Consider the following 20,036-nt stretch of genomic DNA (forward strand, 5'->3'; position numbering starts at 1 on the left):
CACTTAAGCAAATCATTTGTGTGCTTGTTCAGCAAGAAATTGCGAAACCCTCATACATTGTCTAACAACAGGAGAGTCCATGATATATATATATATATATATGTATGAACTTTATTTCGCTTATGAATAATGCATTGTATTATATAGTGGAATTTAACAATATGCTAATAATTGAACTCTTAAATGCAGTGACTGTATTTCATGGTGCTTAAATACTGATTCAGTATATCATATATGTGCATTTAAAAGTGGAAGAATTCATGAGAGTTAATGGTCACCCTGTTGTGTCTGCTGTTCATCAGTTTTGTGGCATACTTGCACCAACTGTTAACTGTATCAGCGGTAACAAAAAATGGGAATGGTTCCGCACAAGCCATTACCATCATCATTCATCATCATCATCATCATTTAACATCTGTTGTCCAAGCTGGCATGGAATGGACGGTTTGACCAGAGCTGGTAAGCTGGGGGGCTGCATCAGACTCCAGTCTGATTTGGCATGGTTTCTATAGCTGGATGCCCTTCCTAATGCCAACCACTTTACAGAGTGTGCTGGATACTTTTACGTGACACTGCCACGAGTGCTTCTTAGCACCAGAGGGACCAGTCTTAACACTTCTCCTGTGGAGCACAGGTCTTCTTGAGTACAGCAAAGTGCTAGGTATCTCGGTCATTTGTCATCTCACTTGAACGGTTCAGCATCCTGAGATCATTCGTCAGTACTTCATCCCATGTCTTCCTGGGTCTCCCACTTCTATGTGTTCCATCTACAAGGTGGCCATAAAATCACACACACCGTCCTGCAGTATGTGAAATTGCTAACATTCTCTTTCTTTTTTTTTTATCTCTTTTCACAACTGCCAATATTACTCACGAGCCAATCCTCATTGGATGGAGGCAGATATTGAACATTTGTAATGGATTACCTATTTCATTGTTAATAAAGTATATTTGATATCTCCCATGGTGTGTGACGTTGTGGCCACCCTATACTTTGAGAGATTAGCACTTCTTTACGGAGCTGTTGGCATCCATCCATATCACATAACCAAACCAGTGTAGCCTTTTCTCTTGCACCCAGCAGCTAATTCCTCTTATGCCTAAATTCTCTCTCAAAACACTAGCACTCTGTTGAACATGTACATTTAAATTACACATGCAGTGGAGCATACTAGCCTCATTCCTTTCTAACCTTCATATGTCCTCTGCATTTAGAACCCACATCTCACTATCATGTAGAATTGCTATGTGTATACATGCAACATACAATCTTCCTTTCACTTGGAGTGAGAAACCTTTCATGGCCAACAGAGGTAATAGCTCTCTGAATTTCCTCTATCCTATTTTTATTCTAGCTACCACATTCTCCGTGCATCCTCCCCACTACTAATTTGGTCCCCTACATAGCAGAAATTATCTACTACCTCTAATGATCCATTAGGGCATTTGAAAGAATCAATTTTCTGAGTCTCTAAAGTTTTTATGGATCCTGTGCATCTTCCACATACGAAAACTATCATCTCTGCTAAACCTTCCTATTAATCCACTGCACCTTTTGTGTGTCTATAGCTGACACTGGGTATTCGGTATGGAGTTCTTGCCTACACCTTTTCTACAAATTGAACAGGGCCATCTACCTAAGTGGGGTAGGGTCCTATCAGTTTTTTTGTTTACTAACACCGTAGTCTTTGCTAAGTTAACCATAAGGTCTTTAGCTTCCAAGTTTTGCTTCCACACCTGGAATTTCTCTTCTATGGAATCTGCCATGAGGGCAAGATTATCAATATACAGTAGTTCCCAGTGGCTTCCGGACAATGATGAAAAGGAGGAGACTAAGGACTAAGTTTTGATGAATAACTACCTGTACATCAAATTCTTCACTGTACTCATGGTTAACTCTCACCTTACTGACAGTCTTTGTACATGGCCTGCACAGCTTTTACCAGCCACTTATCTGTCCCTAGTTTCCTCAGAGCTCACCATATCACACTGCAGGCACTCTATCGAAGGTTTTCTTGAGATCAACATTGCCAACTATAATGGTTTATTCTTAGCTAAGTACTTCTCTTGCAGTTGCCTGACTATGAAAATAGCATCAGTAGTGCTTCTTCCTCAAACAAAGCCAAACTGCATTTCAATTAGCCTAATTCTGTTCCTCATTAATTTGGCTATAACTCTCTCTGTAACTTTCATCACCAGGTCCAGTAGTTTGATGCCTCTATACTTGATTCTAACTGAAGCATCACCATTATCCTTGTAGCAGCTAACAATTATGCCAGTCATTGGGTATTACACCTTCCTGAATGACCTGATTAGCTATGTGGGTGGCTAACCTGTATACTACCTTACAAGATATTTTGAGCATCTCACCTGTGATTCTGGATGGACCTGGGATTTTCCCAGTTTTCATGTTTTTAATTGCCTTAGCTACAATACTGCTGTCTGCTAGGATAGCTGGTTTCTCTGTTAGGTTCACATGAGGGAGACTCCCCTTATCCTTTATCCTATTCATTCTCTACATTCAACTTTTCCACGCCTCTTTCTTGCCTACATCATTAAGTGCAAGCATACCATTATCAATCTGCACACATTTCTTTCTGACAATATCTTGATTCTCACTGACACAGTCTAGCAATCCAGAATACTTCAAGTCTCTGATCTTCACACTGTAGGACATTGGTAGATCTCTTCTTTTTTGCTTCTACCCTAGCTAGATAAAACTGATGTCTAGCCTCCCTTTAAACAAATTACTGTATGGGCTGTGCAAGGGATTTGCTTACTCCACTTTTTATCAAAATCATCATCATCATCATAAGTATACACACACACACACACACACACACACACACACACACACACACACACACACACACACACATGTATACCTCAGTTTCTAAATGTTTTGGTTGTTTTTATCTACTAAAAGGTATGTAAAATATGATCCGTGGAGATGGGAGAATACACAATTGAAATATTGTGTAGCTATAAACACAAAAGACAACATTATTGATTCAACCCTCTTGTAACCATATTTCCATTGAAATACATTGCCTTTGTTACAGTTGATTTTGGAAATAAAGTAGAATTTAGTTAGATAACTTTAAACATAAAGTATGAATTTTAAGTGAAATTTATGCTTTTCTGCTTTTATTCTAAATATGATAAATAAGATCATTTTAACCATTTACATGTATACATGCTAGTCAGTCCCACTCAGTATGGTATGTTAGATTTTAATGACCAGTTATTAATTGAGCTCTTAATTACTGTGGATTTTTTTTTATGCTTTTGTGCAGGTGGCACATAAAATACACCATTTTGAGCGTGGCCGTTGCCAGTACTGCCTGACTGGCCTTCGTGCCGGTGGCACGTAAAAGCACCCACTACACTCTCTGAGTGGTTGACGTTAGGAAGGGCATCCAGCTGTAGAAACTCTGCCAAATCAGATTGGAGCCTGGTGTAGCCATCTGGTTTCACCAGTCCTCAGTCAAATCGTCCAACCCATGCTAGCATGGAAAGCGGACATTAAACGACAATGATGATGATGATGATCAATTCTCATTATGGATAGCTTTGTTATTATTCAGCTGGTGGTTGGAGCATAAATTAACATGAAATTTTCCTGGAAGTTAATTTAGATTACTTTGGAAGAGGAAGTTTGTATTGATGGGTGGTTTTTATGTGGATTAGTATCAAAAGGGTTGATAAAATCAGTCTGTAACCATTTTGTTACAATATTTCTGTTGAAATATCCTGATTCAATCTCAATTAATTCTGGAAATAATGAGCAATTTAGTAAAATTATTTTGTCATTATTAAACTGGTGTTTGGAACATAAATTTTGATGGAAGGTTTCAATCTAAAGCACTTGAAAACAGAAGTTTGTCTCAAAGAGCCAGGTATGATCTTGAGCAGGTTGGTATCAAAGGATTAAGCAATTTTAAGAGACATTAATTCATATGTTGACCTGCCTTTTGAAAAAGTCAGTATGTAATTTTTTGTTTTTAAACCAGTTTTTGTGATAAAACATTTTTAATAACTTTTTGTTTTTAAAGTCTTTAATTTTTTTTCTCCTTTATTTGATTCAGAATGGTCAAGATACTAGCAACCTTGGTTTTGAGTTGGTTGGTGGTATTGATGATCCTCAGTTTCCTCATGATACATCAATATTTATTGGTCATGTCAACAAAGGAAGTCCAGCAGATGGAAAATTAAAGTTAGTTACTAATGTTTTTTTTTTTAAATATTATTTTATATCAAGACTTATTTCCTTGATTTTTTTGTTTATCTACTCCTTTCAGAAATTTGTTTAAAAAAACATTTATGACTACTAATATATTGTAGATATATTTCTTAGCTGGACAATTGAGATATTCAAATATTAACTCTGACATCATTTTAATACTACTTGGGATTTAATGTATATGCATGTATGGAGGAGTTCTGACTATTAGACAGTCTGCTAACATTGTATCCATAACCTGTCAAAAAATTGCAGGTGCGACTTTTATTCTGAAAGGAATTTGGGTAAACCTGTATAACTCTTTGTGCGTGTTTATCGTTAACAGCTTGAAACATTCTTCGTCTATCTGCAGCTGCAAATAAGCTTCCAATAAATCCAGTTTAGAAAAGCTTTTACCCCCATTAAGTTTGGCAACAGTTTGGACTTGGTAACAGATAGTTATAAGTTTTCAGACAATCCCATTGAAAAATTGGCAAAAACCCTTATTTTGTTATTTTCCTTTTTTATGTACACAATTGTCGCTACCCATTTCCGAATAGACTAATTTTTGTATTACACCAGTATTCTCAAGTCTTTTCAATTCTTTTTCTACTTGATTCAGTGCCGCAAAAGGCACAGCTTTCTTTGGTTTTAAAACCAAAATGGCATTTTCTTTTAGTTGGAATTTCACTTTTATTTTCGTACATGTACCAAGTTCTGAAAAAACATCAGGATATAAATTTTTTAATTTCATTTGTAACTTCTCAGATACCTTGTTTGATCTGGCATGCAATGCATTCACATTATTACAGGAAATACTTACGGGCAAATCCCACATTAAATGTCTCCATCCAATCTGTATCAAACAGATTCATGGTATTTTCTGATATGTAGACCTTTGAATGTCTTGCCATGAAATGTTACATCTGGCATCAATTCACCCAGAGACTCCACAAGCTATTTGCTTTGTTTTCTTGAACATAGGTCTTCCAATTTTTTGCAAGTTTCAGTATTTATTATTGAAAAATTACTCTGTGTCTAATTGTAATCTTGTTTGTACATTATTAATTTTTACTGATACAAATGATCGTTTTTTTTTTTGTCTCCCTATCAGTTTTTATTGAAAACACTTTGTTTTTCCATTTGACTTTTTCTTTTGTGCCCAACATTGCAACTGTTTATGCCCCATTTTGCCACAAGAAAAACATTCTCTATTCCTAAAGAAGCAGTCCCTTTTGAAGTGCAACTCACCACAACCATAACACAGTTTGGGCCTTATTTGTTTTATTTTTTTGTTTGTCATAGGTCAATGTGCCTGTACATTTATATTATTATTTTCAATTTTTTTCCAGTATCCTGCTGTAGGTTAATAATACATTGACATTCTTCTGTCACTTTTTGCAAAGTTAATTCAGTGTCTTGTGTCAATTTTGTTAATATTCTCACTCATATTTCTGCATCCTCACTTGTAGTTAATCCTTTGACTAATATCAAACATTTAAACATATCTGGGGACAACTCTCCTAACTTGAATTTTCCACATGCTTTATTTACAATTCCTGCATGTGTAACAAAGTCATCATTTTCATTTTTTTTCAAATTTAGGCATTCCCAATGTATGTTGAATAGCGAGCTCTTTTCACGGAATATATTGGTTAATACTTTAATTGTTTCTTCAAAACAAATTTCTGGCAGTTTTTTTGGTAGAATAAAGTTGCAGCATTTCTCATGCTCTGACGGAGCTAGATTACGCAAAAGAAGTCTTACCTTCTTTTCATTTGTCCAGCCTTTGCACTCCTCTTTAAATATTTCTTCATACCTTCTGTTGTATGAAGAAAATGTAATCCCATTTTCGGGGTTATACAGGAATCTTTCAATAGAGTTAGCTACTCCATCCGCTGAATACGATGCCGCTGCATTCTTGGATTGTAGCAATAATTTTATCAACTACTGGTTTTGCTGTTGTTGCTGTTGCTGTTCACAGTATTCTTGCTGCTGTTGTAACAGCTGCTGCTGCAACTGTTGTTGTTGCTTCACAATGGAAACTAGTAGTTCTTCCATTTTGACACTCCTACAAGCATTCGTAACTTTGTTACCACTGTTATAACAACACAGTTATACAGTGGCCACTGATATGATGTATGACTTCTTGTCATCACTGTTATATCTGAACTGTTATAACATCAAATGTTCCTGGTGTTCTCTTATTACTCTCCAACTGTGCATCTTCAACAAGCACTCCAGAATATCTCTATTCAATAATTCCTACGACCTGTACAATATGACTGTGCATATGACTCTCTCCTTAGACTGTTCTGCACATGCTCATTTATACTAACTTAGCCAAGGTGTACAGATTCCCCACACAACATGTATATTAACTGCAGTCAGTCATCAAGACTATGACTGTTCATAGCTTTGGCATGATTTGATAAGCTTTCTCCATACTCATCGGATTTTCATTTGAGTTTATCATTTATTATGTTCAGTTCCTTTCCACTTCATATTCCTTTTTGCACTATCTTTGAATCTCAGTTTAGATCTCCCCTGATTTCTTTTTTCCCTTGCATTATTGGGAGTAAAAGATTTGTCTGGAGTGCCTGTTGTTGTCCATCCCATGTATGTCACCCAACCAATGTAAATTTCTATCAATGGGAATTTTGATCATTGGAAGCAGACCAGCATGCCATAAGATCTCTTCATATCTGATCTTGTCAAAAAGAATGATATTCATAATTCATCACAGCTGTCTCATCATATATGCATATAACTTGTCTAATTGAGCTTTATTGACTGTCCAAGTTTCAGCTCCATACAGCAGGGAAGAAAGCATACTAGCCTGGTATATATACCTGACATTTGACATGTGTAGAAACATGTCTATTTTTCCACAGCCTCTCCTGCAGTCTGTTAAATGAAGCACTAGTTCTGCTCATTCTGAATGTGTATATAAATGTTTACTTCCAAAGTTACCTGTCATATGACAGGTAACACTCTGTGGTTTATTATAATCAATACTGCTTGAAATATATAAGCCTAGTACCGTTAATTAAAAGAGCAGTAGTGTGAGGTGTATTGGATTTTTTTTTTTTTTCAGTAAATTTTCAAGTTAAAACTTCTTACATTTATCACATTATTCATTTGAAAATATGACACTAAATGTATAATTTTAAATCTTTAAGTGTAAAATTAGAACTTACCTAGAGTTCTTGTGACTGAAAGCAGGATGTTTCATCGATGCAAATTCTTTAAAGTTGCCCTATTTACATGTTGTAATGCTCAACAACTTGATATTAAAACCAACAATAACTATTACACAATATTTTAGTGATTTAATATTTTCCATACATGTGTGTGTGTGTGTATGTATGTATACATGCATGCACACGCATGTGCATATGTACCTTAATACACATAAGTTGCTGTTCTGAACTTGTTAGTTTCTAAAAAGCTTCAGATACAAACTAAAATAATCCAAAATTAACAGGCATGGCTGTATAGTAAGAAGCTTGCTTCCCAACTACATGATATCTTGGGCAAGTGTCTTCTACTATAGCACAGGTTTATAAAAGCCTTGTGAGTGGATTTGATAGACAGACTCTGAAAGAAGCCCATTGTGTGTGTGTGTGTCTTTATGTCTTCTTGACAACCAGTGTTGGTGTGTTTACATCCCCCTAACTTAGCAGTTCAGAAAAAGAGACTAATAGAATCAGTACCTGGCTTTAAAAAAAATATAAGTACTGGGGTCAATTCATTCAACTAAAAATTCTTCACAGTGGTGCCCCAGCATAGCCACAGTCTCACGACTGAAACAAGTAAAAGATAAAAGATGTCAACAAATTATGAAAGAAAGAAAAGAAAATGTAAAACACAAAAGCTTGTTAGAAATGCAACAGATATTCTCGACAGAGTGTTGCCATGTGACTGATTCCAGTTAGATCTGTTTGTCTGTTATCTTAGCCATGAAGACTGCTGCCTAGTTTCAACTGGGATGTGTTATCTCTTTTATACTTGGTAGCTGTTCAAACAATGGCAAAGCTAACCTTCATGTCACTATGTGAATGCTATTATACTGTAGCTCTATACACTAAGTACATCGTCTAAAACAAACATTTCACCTTTAACTACTCATAACTTACTTGATCTATAAAAACCAGAAGCTAGGTATTTTTCTGAAAATATACCTAAAAATTAACCAAAAATAATGGAAAAAGAAATATTATTTTATACAGATTCCAGAAATTTACAAGTTATGGATTTTTGTTGGTCATTATTTCTAAGATTTTATTTAGCTCAACAGATAGAAAACAATTTGTATCCCTCTTGGGTGATTAAGGCCATTGTGATTGTGGTTGAGTTAAAATTTCTGTTGGTTGATTTCTATAAGAAAGGACGTAGTTCCAGAGGGTTGCAATTCTAAGAAGATATGATTGGATGAAATATTTAGTTAAAACTTATAGAAATAAGTCACAGATAATTGAAAAAAAGCTAAAATGAGTAAAATAGGTTGGGTTCTGATGAGGAATAATTTAGAGCAATGGGAAGTGTTAAGTATAGTAGTTAAAGTAGTAACAGCAGCAGCAGTGGTAACAGTAGTAACAACAGTAGTAAGAAGGTGTCAGTGTGAGTTGGTGATTGTAGTATATTGGTGAATGAATCTTTACCAGTCAAATAGATAATCCTTTTTCAAGGAAGTCAGTTAAAGACGTGTATGTGTGGCAGCTACACAATTCCAAATTTGTAACCATTATTCCATATATCGAGGTGTGTCATTAGAAATAAAGTATTTTCAGGCCCTGTAGAATAAGCCGCTTGTATGTTTGTCACAGCAATTCTCAGACATGTCATGTTCATAGTTTTATTATTTTTCTTTTATAGAGTGAATGATATTGTCATTCAGGTTAATAATGTTGATGTCACTAATGTAGAACGGAAAGTTGCACTAGAGGCTATCGTGAACACTGTTGGCATTATAAAAATGGTATGTGATTTATTTCATATTTATTTTTTCACTATTGATTTTTTTCAAGCTAGTACAGTTAAAGTTTATATCATATAATTATATGGTAAATGTAGTAAAGAGCCCTTGACCTCCATTGTTATATAATAATAATGATGATAATAATGATAATAATAATAATAATAATAATAATAATAATAATAAACTAGAATTATTAGTATATTTTGAAAAGAGTGATGTAACTCTTCACGAAGGTAAATAGACAATAAGAAGAGCGTGGTGTGATCGTAATAGCTTGTTTATTGGTTTGAATGATATTTTGACAGCTCACCTGTCTTTCTCAAGTTCAAAACATAAAATGAACACAGACATTCAAAAATATAGAAATTCAAAATCATAAATGAGGATATCCTGTTTTCCCCTTTGACAGAATGATATTATCAGTCTTCAGTTTTGCAACTGGCAAAAAGAAAAAAAGAGAAAAGAATATTTAGTCAAACAGTTTTGTGTAAATATGATGAAATTCACCTGTCATTTTATTCATTCCTCCAGGGCATGACTCGCAAACATATTTGTTCTCATGCATTTTAAGAATTATTAGTTGACTTAATTGAAGAACTGTGAGTTCATATCCATGACTGAAGCTGTAATGTGTATGGCATAATCATTAGTTCCAGAATACCTAGTAGTAGAGGAGATAACAAGAAAACAATGGTAATTGAGTGTCGCACTACTAAGAATATGTGAGGAGTGAATGTAGTGGCTTGTCTTCTGAACAATCAGAGTTAAAGAGTGATGTATAGGAGTAAACATAAAAGTTCATTACTAACACCTTAAAAATATTCATCTATTAACTGGATAACATGTTCATTTTTCATGATTTTAGTATTTCAGACTAGTTATATTCTTTTCTATTTGACAGGTCATCCGGCGACGAAGATCCATGATACGATCTTGGCAGCCAATTCAGCTCAATGTATCAAGCTTGAAAGGTAATCATGTAACTTAAATTAAGTCACTTCCCTAGTTAAAGATTAATTCTCTGTTGAGGCTATTTTTAAGCTTTACACCCTAGTTTGCAACTTAAAAAGGTTTATCATCACTTACAAAGCCATGTCTCAGGCTGCATTACAGCTTCAGAGACTGTAATAGTATAGAAGTTTGTTTTACAGCTAACAAGGGTCATACTACAGTTTCTAAGGCTTGTGTTGTAGCTTACAAGATGCATCAGTTTTACTAAGAAGGCCATTTGACTAGTTGTAGGTGTATATGACATTTTAATGGGTGTCAATTACATCTTGTTGAACACACTCCCTTTATAAAATTAACATTAAAAAAATGAACATTTAAAAAATTTTTTAAATGTTAATTAAGGTAGATGAGTACTTCATAAACAAAAAAAACTACTCAAAACATAAATGTGGTTCAGTTTTTCATTGTTTGTATTCAGTGACTAAAAGTAGAGTTCAAAAATAATTTAATTCTCTTAGAAGAGAGCATGTATTTAGAAGCTGTTTGGAATTGTCTTTGTCTTTTATAAAACTAGATTTATTTAATTAAGAATTATATTATCTGTGTCACATCTCCATTATTTTCTCTCTTGCTTTATTCTCCTCAATTTGTCTGTTGCTCTATACTCTTTAACCACCATTTTTGATATCTTTCTTCCAAGCAATTCTTCACTTTTAGTCCCTAATTCCTTCAAATTCTTGCAACACACAAAATTTATAATGGTTTTGTCGATTTTTTTTCTCTTTTAGTATTTATATTTTCCCAACACCTCTTTTCTCTCTCATATGGATTTTATCAGGGCAAAAATTATCTGGCTGTTAATGTTTACAGTGTAGCTGTGGAGGCAGCCAATGGATTTGTATACAATTTTGAGCATATCTTTCATATTTATGAGTCATCTTAACTATAGAGATACATACTATGAGTTCTCCTCTATTTAACTGTGTATTTATTTGTTGTATATATTATATACAGGATGACCATAAAGTCTGGATACATGAGCAAAAATGGATAATTTCAATAATTTTATTCAACTACGTTAATGAATAATATTTTCAACATGGTTTCTACTATTAGTATTCAGATTTTATAGTTACTCTGTACATTATTTGTTGTATATATAGAATACAGACATTATATACATGTTTTTTGGTTAACACAATTTCATATTTTGCTTCACCCTATCAGAATTTAACTTGATTTGAATGGCCATCAACAGTTAAACAATTTACTTTTCAGAATTTCATGTGAAAGAAATTTCGCAATATTCATTTAATGTGAAGATACTAAATCCAGTTCTCATTCATACACATCATTATTTCCACTCTGTATTGGATCTTTTTGTTTTTTACTACAAATACAAACCAGTTTTCATTTCCATAACTGTGCGAAGACCTGTTGAGTGAAATCGAAATCGAACCAAATTCGATGACTGGCACCCATGCCAACCTCTCCTTCATTGGACACTAAACTTGGCTTGCGAAGACCTGTTGGGGCAAGTGAAAGCGAAATCATGATGGCACTTGTACCAGTGGAGCGCTAAGAGCACCGTCCGAGTGTGATCGTTGCCAGAGCAGCTGTCTAGCTTCTAGCTTCCATGCCAGTGGCACATAAATAGCACCATTTTAGTGTGATCTCATTGCAATCCATATTCTTTACTAGAAAGTAATATATACTGAGATACTCAAACTCCGCTGAGATCAGCTTTGCCTTTCATCCTTTCAAGGTCAATAAATTAAATTCCAGTTGCATACTGGGGTTGATCTAATCAGTTGCCCCCCCCCCCCCAAAAAAAAAATTTCGGGCCTTGTGCCTAGAGTAGAAAAAAATATATACTGAGATACTGTGTAGTATCAGGGCTTGTGAAATATTCAATGACAAATATGTGAACAGTTTGACATTTCCCCCATGTCACTTCAAAATTCAAACTTATTGTTGGTGTATTTTTGTTTTCTGTTTTTTTCCATTATTTTCCAGCTCCACAAAAATTACACCAAGTTACTCTGTTTAGTGATGTATAAGATGCACTTTTTTTATGTCCAAAAATTGCCCTGCAACTAATGCAGCCATATTACAGATGGGAAACCTAACACTGTAGACTAGGAGGCTGGATGAGTATATGTCCATTAGGCACAATAAAATATTGAAAACAGGCCAAATTGTCACAGAGAGTTAGCGTAAACTTATAAAAAATTGCTTGTATGAGGTGGTATCAAAAAGTTCCCAGACTAGTTATGTTTAATAAAAAATAACTTAATATCATCTCCTTCAAAATAGTCACTTTCCACAGCAATGCACCAGTCCCTGTGTTCCTGCCACTTTTGGTTTTGGACCTTCTGCAATTCACTCTGGATTTCAACAATGGTGTTAAACCAGCAAACTTTGAGCTGCATTTCCATCTTGGGGAAGAGATGGAAGTCTGCAGGTGCTAGATCTGGTGAATAGGGTAGGTGCAGAAGCAATACCATGTTGTTTTTGGCAAGAGACTCATAGGTGAGGAGAGTTCAGTGACAGGGTGCATTGTTATCATGAAGAATCCAATTCTTTATGCTCTTGACAGACTTCAATGCAATATTCTTTCTGCTCAGTGGTCAGCAGGCAGGGGACAGACTTGGCAGAGACATGTCACATGTTCAATTTAGACATTAAGATTGCCTGCATGGACTCATATGACAGACAAACAATATAAGCAGTGTCATTGATTGTCCTCCAACAATCCTCATGCACAAGCTGATGAATTTTCTCCACATTTCTGGAGTGACACTCATAGCAGGTCTTCTAGATTGCTTATCTTCTAAGGACGTTTTTCCACTTTTGAAGTGCCTGTGTCACTCAAAACATTGTGTACGACTCATTACCTCATCACTATAAGCATGCTCAATATCTTTGTAGCTGACTTCCCAAATTTAACACAAAATTCACGTTGGCATTTTGTTCCAACTTCTTGTCCTTAACAAAATCACAGACTACAGCATACACATGATCACAAAGACACAAATTTCACAACTTGCAAAAGAAACACAGTAATGTCACTTGGCACACTGCCTCATGAAGGTCACTGCTAGCTCTCACTGCATATGAAACCCTGTGCTGCCATCTGTTGGTGCACTACAGAACTAGTCTGGGAATTTTTTGATACTGCCTCATAATATATTGGAAGTTATATGGGGAGATCACATCATTTCATTATACCTCCTTCCCTAGCTTACATAACCTTCACCTGGTATGTATCTTATATTGTTTAATGATTGTGTTACCTTTAACAATCATTTGTTCATTATCAAAATGAAAAATTGTCCTAAAACAAGGAATTTTTTATCTTTTACCTTTTATTTGTTTCAGTCATTAGACTGTGGCTATGCTGGGGTACCGTTTTGAAGGATTTTTTAGTCGAATGAATTGACCCAAGTACTTATGTTTTTGTTAAGTCCATCGATCTCTTTTGCCAAACTGCTAAGTTACAGGGATGTAAACACACAAATGCCAGTTGTGAAGTGGTAGTGGGGGACAAACACAGATACAAACACATGCACGCCCAAACACACACACACACACACATACACAAACATAGATATACAACAGGCTTCTTTCAGTTTCCATGTACCAAATCCATTCACAAGGCTTTTGTTAGCTTGAGGTTATAAGAGGAAACACTTGCCCAACGTGTCACACAGTGGGACTGAATGTGGCACCGTGTAGTTGGGAAGCAAGCCTCTTACCACACAGCCATGGCTGCACCTATGTTGAGGAATGTTGAGAATCTCGCACCTGCCTGTCAGCTATTTGCAATGAGTGGGTGACTACAAAACTATATTGTAATACACCACACTGGTAGCCAATAGTGACACAAAACATCACAGCTAGAAATACAAGTTTTACATCCTCTGTGGCAATTCTCTTCACCAAAATATAAACAACTGTATAGTTGATCTGGAAGAAGATAATGTTGAAATGGAGTACTCATGTAACAATTTATTTATAAATTTATGGTTTCATTCTCTATTCCAGTATACTGTTAATAATACAGTATTTACATGCATGCATGGATTACTGATTTCTGTCCTAAAAAATCACTTTAAAATATCTGTATGACGGAATTACCGAATTTGTTTTTCCAGAAAATCATTGTCATTTTAATGTCCTCTTTTCCATGCTTGTATGGGTCAGATGGAATTTATTGAGGTATATTTTCTACAGCTAGATGGCCTTTCTCTCACCAACTTTCACCTGATTCCAAGCAAGGTAATATTTCTCCATGGCTAACATGTTCTTGCAGAATATTGAAAATGAAAGACACTGCTTGTTTGACAGTGACAATCATTTACAACTATCACATGATTTCAAGACAAGGAGACACAAATACATACACATTCACACATATATACAACGGGCTTCAATCAGTTTCCATTTTCTAAATCCACTCACAAAACTTTGGTCAGCCTCTAACTATAGAAGATATTTGCACAAAATGCTCTGCAGTGGGAGTGAACCTAAAACCATGTTCTTATTCAAACAACTGTTTGTAAAATAGAGATGTGTTTTATGCAAGAGTGCATCTTATACTCTAGCAAATACAGTTCTTTTCTGTTGGTTTGGCACATCACCATTAAATAATTATCTTTCTTGGTCAAGCATTTGCTCAAGCTGTGTTTTTCAATCATAAAAGCACCTTTATAGACTCTACTGTATACTAACCACAAAAAAAAAACTACTCTAGTTTATGCATCTAAATTTTAGCACAAAGTAAACATTCTAAATAATCTTCCATAAAAATACCTTTGTGCATTTTGTATTTTTTTATTTGTTAGAATATTGTCCTTGGAGGAACATTTTTATTGATTTTTATTTTTTGGATTTTCTTAAATATCACAGTTAATATCTACTTTACTTTATTATTGCAATTACTTTGAATGGAAATATATGACTTTAATTACTTTCTTATATTCTTGTAGATATGGGAATCCAAATAGAAAATGGTATTTTCATCAGTCGCATTTCTGCTGGTTCAGTAATAGCAAAAGATGGAATGCTTATTGTTGGGGACAGAATCAGCAGCGTAAGTTTAGTCTCTCTCTCTCTCTTTCTCTCTCCCTCTCTCTTTCTCTCTCCCTCTCTCTCTCTTTCTCTCTCTCTCTCTCTCTCTCTCTCTCTCTCTCTCTCTCTCTCCCTCTCTCTCTCTCCCCACACACACACACACAGGCATACCTCAGCTTAAGTCGTTTTCAATTATATGTCAGTTTTCAAAATCAATATATGGTAAAATAAAAATCAAGTTAAGTCATTTTTCTCAGCTTTACCTCTGTCCGCCACAAATATTGGAATCATAAAATCACTAGAAAACTGTTAAAAGCACATGAAATCATGTTACTGTACAATAAATAAGAATAAAAGCATATAAAATCATTAAAATACATATAGTTAAATGTTAAGATACCCACCATACAGTAGTATAACTTAGTGAATGAAATCAGGAAATCAGCTGTGTTGTCTTATTTATTGGCCTTTCGGAGCTCATATTGCACTGTAGTTCCAATATCTACCGTTAGGAATCATTGTCAATCATGATTCCTGTGATTGTTTTGAATTCAGATTTGTTTGTGTATGTTTATCAGCTACTTTCTCATACTCATTCATTTGTGACTTTATTTTTGGTAAATGTTGATCCTTTCACTTGCATGATTTTCACTAAGAAAAAAAAAACTCAGATTTTTTGTGTGGAATCAAGAACCCTAACCTCCTAATATGTTGCAAACTCCTTATTTTTGTTCGGAAAAGGAGCGCCCCTCCCAATATCCCAGAATCATTGGAAACTTTTTTTCTTTCATTGACTGAATTCCAGTGATCTCCTAATATGCTACAAAACCCTTTATTGGGGTCCAGAAAACCGGGTGGGGTGGAACCCTCAGAAATTTTACCCCCACCCCCATTTTCAAATATTTTTTGCTATTTCTTTCTTTACCCATAATTTTAGAGAGAGTGTGGATTACATTAGATTGAAAATTCAAAGAAGTTTGAAATGAATAAGTGAAAATGCAGAGGTTAAAGAAGTTAGTGGTAGCAAAGTGTGGAGAGATAAGCGATAAATTCATCTTAAAAAAAAACACAGTTTTTGCATGTGTGAGTGAAACAGAGTAAAAGTATAATATTAACAAAATATCTTTTTCCTACCTCTCAAAATCACTGGATATAATATATATAATAATCCCGAATAAATTTCCCTGGCTTGCCAGTCCTCAGTCAAATTGTCCAACCCTTGCCAGAATGGAAAGCAGAGGTTGAACAATGATAGTGATAATGATATGTAATGATATAATTATGATAGATTGCTACCCATTCAATGTTTAGGTGAACTTCGTCACCCACTCTCTTTCTCTCTCTCTCTCTCTCTCTCTCTCTCTCCACACAATGAAACACATTTCTGTGTCAAAAATAGATTTTCCCTTTGTAATCTTTGGTGGTCCGGTTTCCCACCTACCTTTTTTTCTGGTCAAAAATAAGTGGTTTTCAGCATATTAAGAGGTCAGGGTACTTGATTTCATGTAAAAAATCCAAGTTTTTTTTTTCTTAGTGAAAATCATGCAGGTGAAAAGATCAATGGGGGTGGGGGTGAAATTTCCAAGGCTTCCACCTCACTTTACACTGTTTTCTGGACCCATAAAAGAGTTTTGTAGCATATTAAGAGGTCACCAGAATTCATTAAAAAAAAAAAAAAAAGAAATTTCCAATGATTCCGGAATGGGGGGGGGGGGGGTACTTTTTTTTCCGAACAAAAATGAGTTTGCAGCATATTAGGAGGTCAGGGTACTTGATTCCATGCAAAAAAAATCCAAGTTTTTTTTGCTTTTTTTTCTTAGTGAAAATCGTGCTGGTGAAAGAATCAAATAATACCTTATTTTTTGCCTCCATGGTTCCTAAGAAAATAGATATATAAGAATATATATATATATATATATATATATATATATATATATATATATATATATATATATATAATAAAGAATAAATGGAGCAAGACGCTTATAATAAAGTTCCTTTAATTCCGACACATGTTTCGAAAATTACATGCACTCTATTCCAAAGAAATAAAAGATGTTATTATACATGTAATTTTCTCTTCAGGGAACCATTCTTTAAATGCAAGACTTGTACTGAAAGTGAAAATTACATATTTGGAAGAACACTACATAGCTAAGTTTAAAAAGACCGTTAGATATAAGAACACTAGGTTACAGGATGTAGTATTAGGAGGAAAGTGATGAATGCTACAATTGGAGTTTAAATCAAATAGAAGTCATAATAAGCCACAAAAAATTTTTTAAATAATAAATTAAGTGTTTGATAAAAAAATGTATGCAAGTGGAAAGAAAAAGGGAAATAATCCAGTGGATTTGTATTTAGAGTGCATGTTTATGTTCGTGAAACTTCGTAAATAAACGTGTAGCAATAAAGTTGCTTATAATGTGAATAGTTAATATGAGTAACTATTAATAGTGTATCATAGTAATTACAGTAATTAACCTAAGTAAACGGCAATACATAATATAATATTATAGAGTAATAAAAGATTAAATTACATGAAGAAATGGATTTGCAATAAATACATATTTAAATTCATATTTAAATGCATATTTAAACTAAATCAGAATTATCTGTCAGAAAAAAACGTGCGTCCTTATATATTACTTTATGACATAAAGGTATATTAATAAAAGCAGAAGTCAATCTTAGACAGAATATAGAAGTTAAGTACGAGTAGAAAGAGTATATCTTAAAGTATATTTCTAGATAGAGAATAGAATATTAAAACTGGATTTGAGAGAGATGTACGAAGGAAAGTAATCATTTATTTTATTCTATTATATTACTTTCGAAAACCAGATCGATAATATTTACGTAAATATATACGTAAACTATATGAATATGGAACTATTTTACAAAGAGGAAAAAGTAATAAAAATAAGAAAAATAAGAAAATGAGTGTTGATAAAGGGAGCTTAGTGTGTTATATCGCCTGCTATTGAAATAAAATTATAGCAAAGGATCCATATTAAAGTTAGAACAAGATGTAAGTTAATGACTAGAATGGAGAAGGATTAATTTAATTTGCTTGATAATGTTAGGTCTATATAAGTGATCAATAAATTTAATCCACTTTTGCATTACATAATTCCTCAAGTATTACTGTTCTTGGAGTAGAACAATCTGTACTAACTTGAGAAGGATAGTGTGTAGGATCAGCTAGCATTGGAATTAATTATAATTATTATTATTATTATTGTTATTATTATTATTATAAAAATTAATATTATTATTATTATTATTATTATTATTATTGACCCGCTCCATGACCTTCAAGTAATGAAAGTCATGGAGAGGGTCATAGGCCAACTAATTAGGGAGCGAGTCAGTTTAGATGAGATGCAGTTTGGGTTCGTGCCAGAGAAAAGCACCACTGATGCTATATTTCTCGTAAGACAGCTGCAGGAGAAATACCTAGCCAAGGATAAACCTCTGTACCTGGCTTTCGTTGACATGGAGAAAGCCTTTAACAGGGTCCCCCGATCCCTTATTTGGTGGTCAATGAGGAAACTAGGGATAGAAGAATGGTTAGAGCTGTGCGAGCCATGTACAGACGCTGTCAGTAAGGTGAGGGTTGGCAATGAGTACAGTGAAGAATTCTGGGTAGAGGTAGGGGTCCACCAAGGTTCTGTCCTCAGCCCCCTCCTATTTATCATAGTCCTCCAGGCGATAACAGAGGAATTCAAGACAGGATGCCCCTGGGAGCACCTCTATGCTGATGACCTTGCATTAATTGCTGAGTCACTATCAGAACTAGAGGAGAAGTTTCAGGTGTGGAAGCAAGGACTAGAATCGAAGGGCTTTAGAGTCAACCTAGCTAAAACCAAAGTCCTAATAAGTAGGAAGGTAGACAAAACACAATATAATATGCCTGACTAACAACTGCCACCTTCCAAATAAAAATAACACACTAAATAACAGCAGGAACAAGTAAAGAAACTGACTGACTAAAATGTACCACCTATTTACATTCTTTTGTGAACCCCTAAAAAATCCATTACAAAAAAAGTTGACACACCCAGTTATTAAGGTTTTAAATGCTAGACTTCACACTTCTGGCCCTTGCATATTCAAATTCAATAAAGCCCAAAATAACTAAACCACTAACACATCCTGTGCCTACCTAACAAAGAAACACACCTAAGCATACACACTTGCTTACAAGGCTGTACATATATTAATAAACTCTAAACAATAAATTTAATCAATAAAAATTTATCCATAACAACCTACCCTAAAACCTAACTACAACCCCACTCAAACACATACAGCCAAGTAAGAACACCTTCATTCTGCCCTCTGGAAGGAAACTGTCTCTCAAAAAATACCATATATAACACAATGGTAACCACGAATACCACACCAGATACTATATCTACATATACAGGAGCTACAACAAACCAGTTCAAGATATGGTGCAACCAATGCATGCACACTTTTCACAACTCAAGCAGGAAAAAGATACATCATTATGTAAACATATATGGCAGTTAAAAATGAAAAAGTACTCTGTTTAGCATCAACTGGCACAACAGAGATTATATAAAGCCAAAATTTACTCTAATGCATTAGAGTCTGATGATGGCATAACTGGCCAAAACTTTGTAGTCACTGTCAACAATATTCTTGTTTAAGAATGTGTGTGTGCAGTGGGGTTGAGCCCAAGACCACATGGTTGGGAAGCAAGTTTCTTATTCACAGTCACACCAGTGTACACACACACACACACACACACACACACACACACACCCCACACATTAATTT

At 34.6% G+C, this 20,036-nt stretch overlaps 1 protein-coding gene across 4 annotated transcripts in view; it reads left to right on the plus strand.

The window, feature by feature from the left end:
* The window catches only part of LOC106873835 (disks large homolog 5), a 191,427-nt gene that overhangs the window by 103,813 nt on the left and 67,578 nt on the right, over positions 1-20,036 (plus strand). For all 4 annotated transcript variants that reach the window (XM_089355087.1, XM_089355089.1, XM_089355090.1 and 1 more), the window contains exons 6-9: positions 4,089-4,216; positions 9,101-9,203; positions 10,105-10,174; positions 15,146-15,249. In XM_089355087.1, the coding sequence (XP_089211213.1) occupies positions 4,089-4,216; positions 9,101-9,203; positions 10,105-10,174; positions 15,146-15,249 (405 nt within the window). The remainder of the gene's footprint in view (positions 1-4,088; positions 4,217-9,100; positions 9,204-10,104; positions 10,175-15,145; positions 15,250-20,036) is intronic.

Source organism: Octopus bimaculoides, chromosome 7 (genome assembly GCF_046866305.1).
Source record: "Octopus bimaculoides isolate indiv1 chromosome 7, ASM4686630v1, whole genome shotgun sequence".
Classification (NCBI taxonomy): Eukaryota; Metazoa; Mollusca; class Cephalopoda; order Octopoda; family Octopodidae; genus Octopus; species Octopus bimaculoides.